A 574-nucleotide genomic window follows, 5' to 3' on the forward strand; every position below is an offset into this window, starting at 1 on the left:
CCGTGTGTGTGTCGCCCCCCCAGCTCCCGCCTCCCCCAACTCACTCTTGCCGCTGGTGAGGTTCTGGTTGTAGCCAACGGGGCTGAAATACTCGAACACGAAGACGGTGACGGCCACCACGGTGAGGCACATCACGAACATCATGACCCACACGGCCGGGCTGTAAGGTTCTGCAAGGCAAGCGGGACCCCGTCAGCCCCCCAGGACACCCCATGGCCCCCTGGGGACCCCCAGGAGCCATCCCCAGTGAACAAGGCCTGAATATTGGCCCTCCTGGGAGAGGAGATGGGGGCTGGCAGCACCGAGACTGAGCAGATCCACGGGAAATCAGGAGGGAAGGGGATGCTGCAAGACGGGGATGCAGCCATGCTCCCCTGCCTAAACAAAATCAGCGGCAAGATGCTAATGAGATGCTGTTCATCTCCAGGGTCATCAGCAGGAGTGTTTCACACGGGATCACATGCTGTCCCCTGCGATGGCTCTGGCCATTGGACCCGTCTCCCAGCCCTGGTCAGCCCCTGCGAGAGCCCCCCAGGAGCTGGGGGTGGGCAATGGGCCCCTGCCTGCCCAGGAT

General features: G+C 62.9%; 1 protein-coding gene across 1 annotated transcript in view; it reads right to left on the reverse strand.

The window, feature by feature from the left end:
* GRIN2C (glutamate receptor, ionotropic, N-methyl D-aspartate 2C) overlaps positions 1-574 on the reverse strand; it is a gene marked incomplete at its 3' end in the record, with an annotated part of 9,099 nt that overhangs the window by 2,859 nt on the left and 5,666 nt on the right. The window contains exon 7 of the mRNA XM_010156303.1: positions 11-170. Within this exon, the coding sequence (XP_010154605.1) occupies positions 11-170 (160 nt within the window). The remainder of the gene's footprint in view (positions 1-10; positions 171-574) is intronic.

The sequence above is a fragment of the Eurypyga helias genome, unplaced genomic scaffold (assembly GCF_000690775.1).
Source record: "Eurypyga helias isolate BGI_N326 unplaced genomic scaffold, ASM69077v1 scaffold30327, whole genome shotgun sequence".
Taxonomy (NCBI): Eukaryota; Metazoa; Chordata; class Aves; order Eurypygiformes; family Eurypygidae; genus Eurypyga; species Eurypyga helias.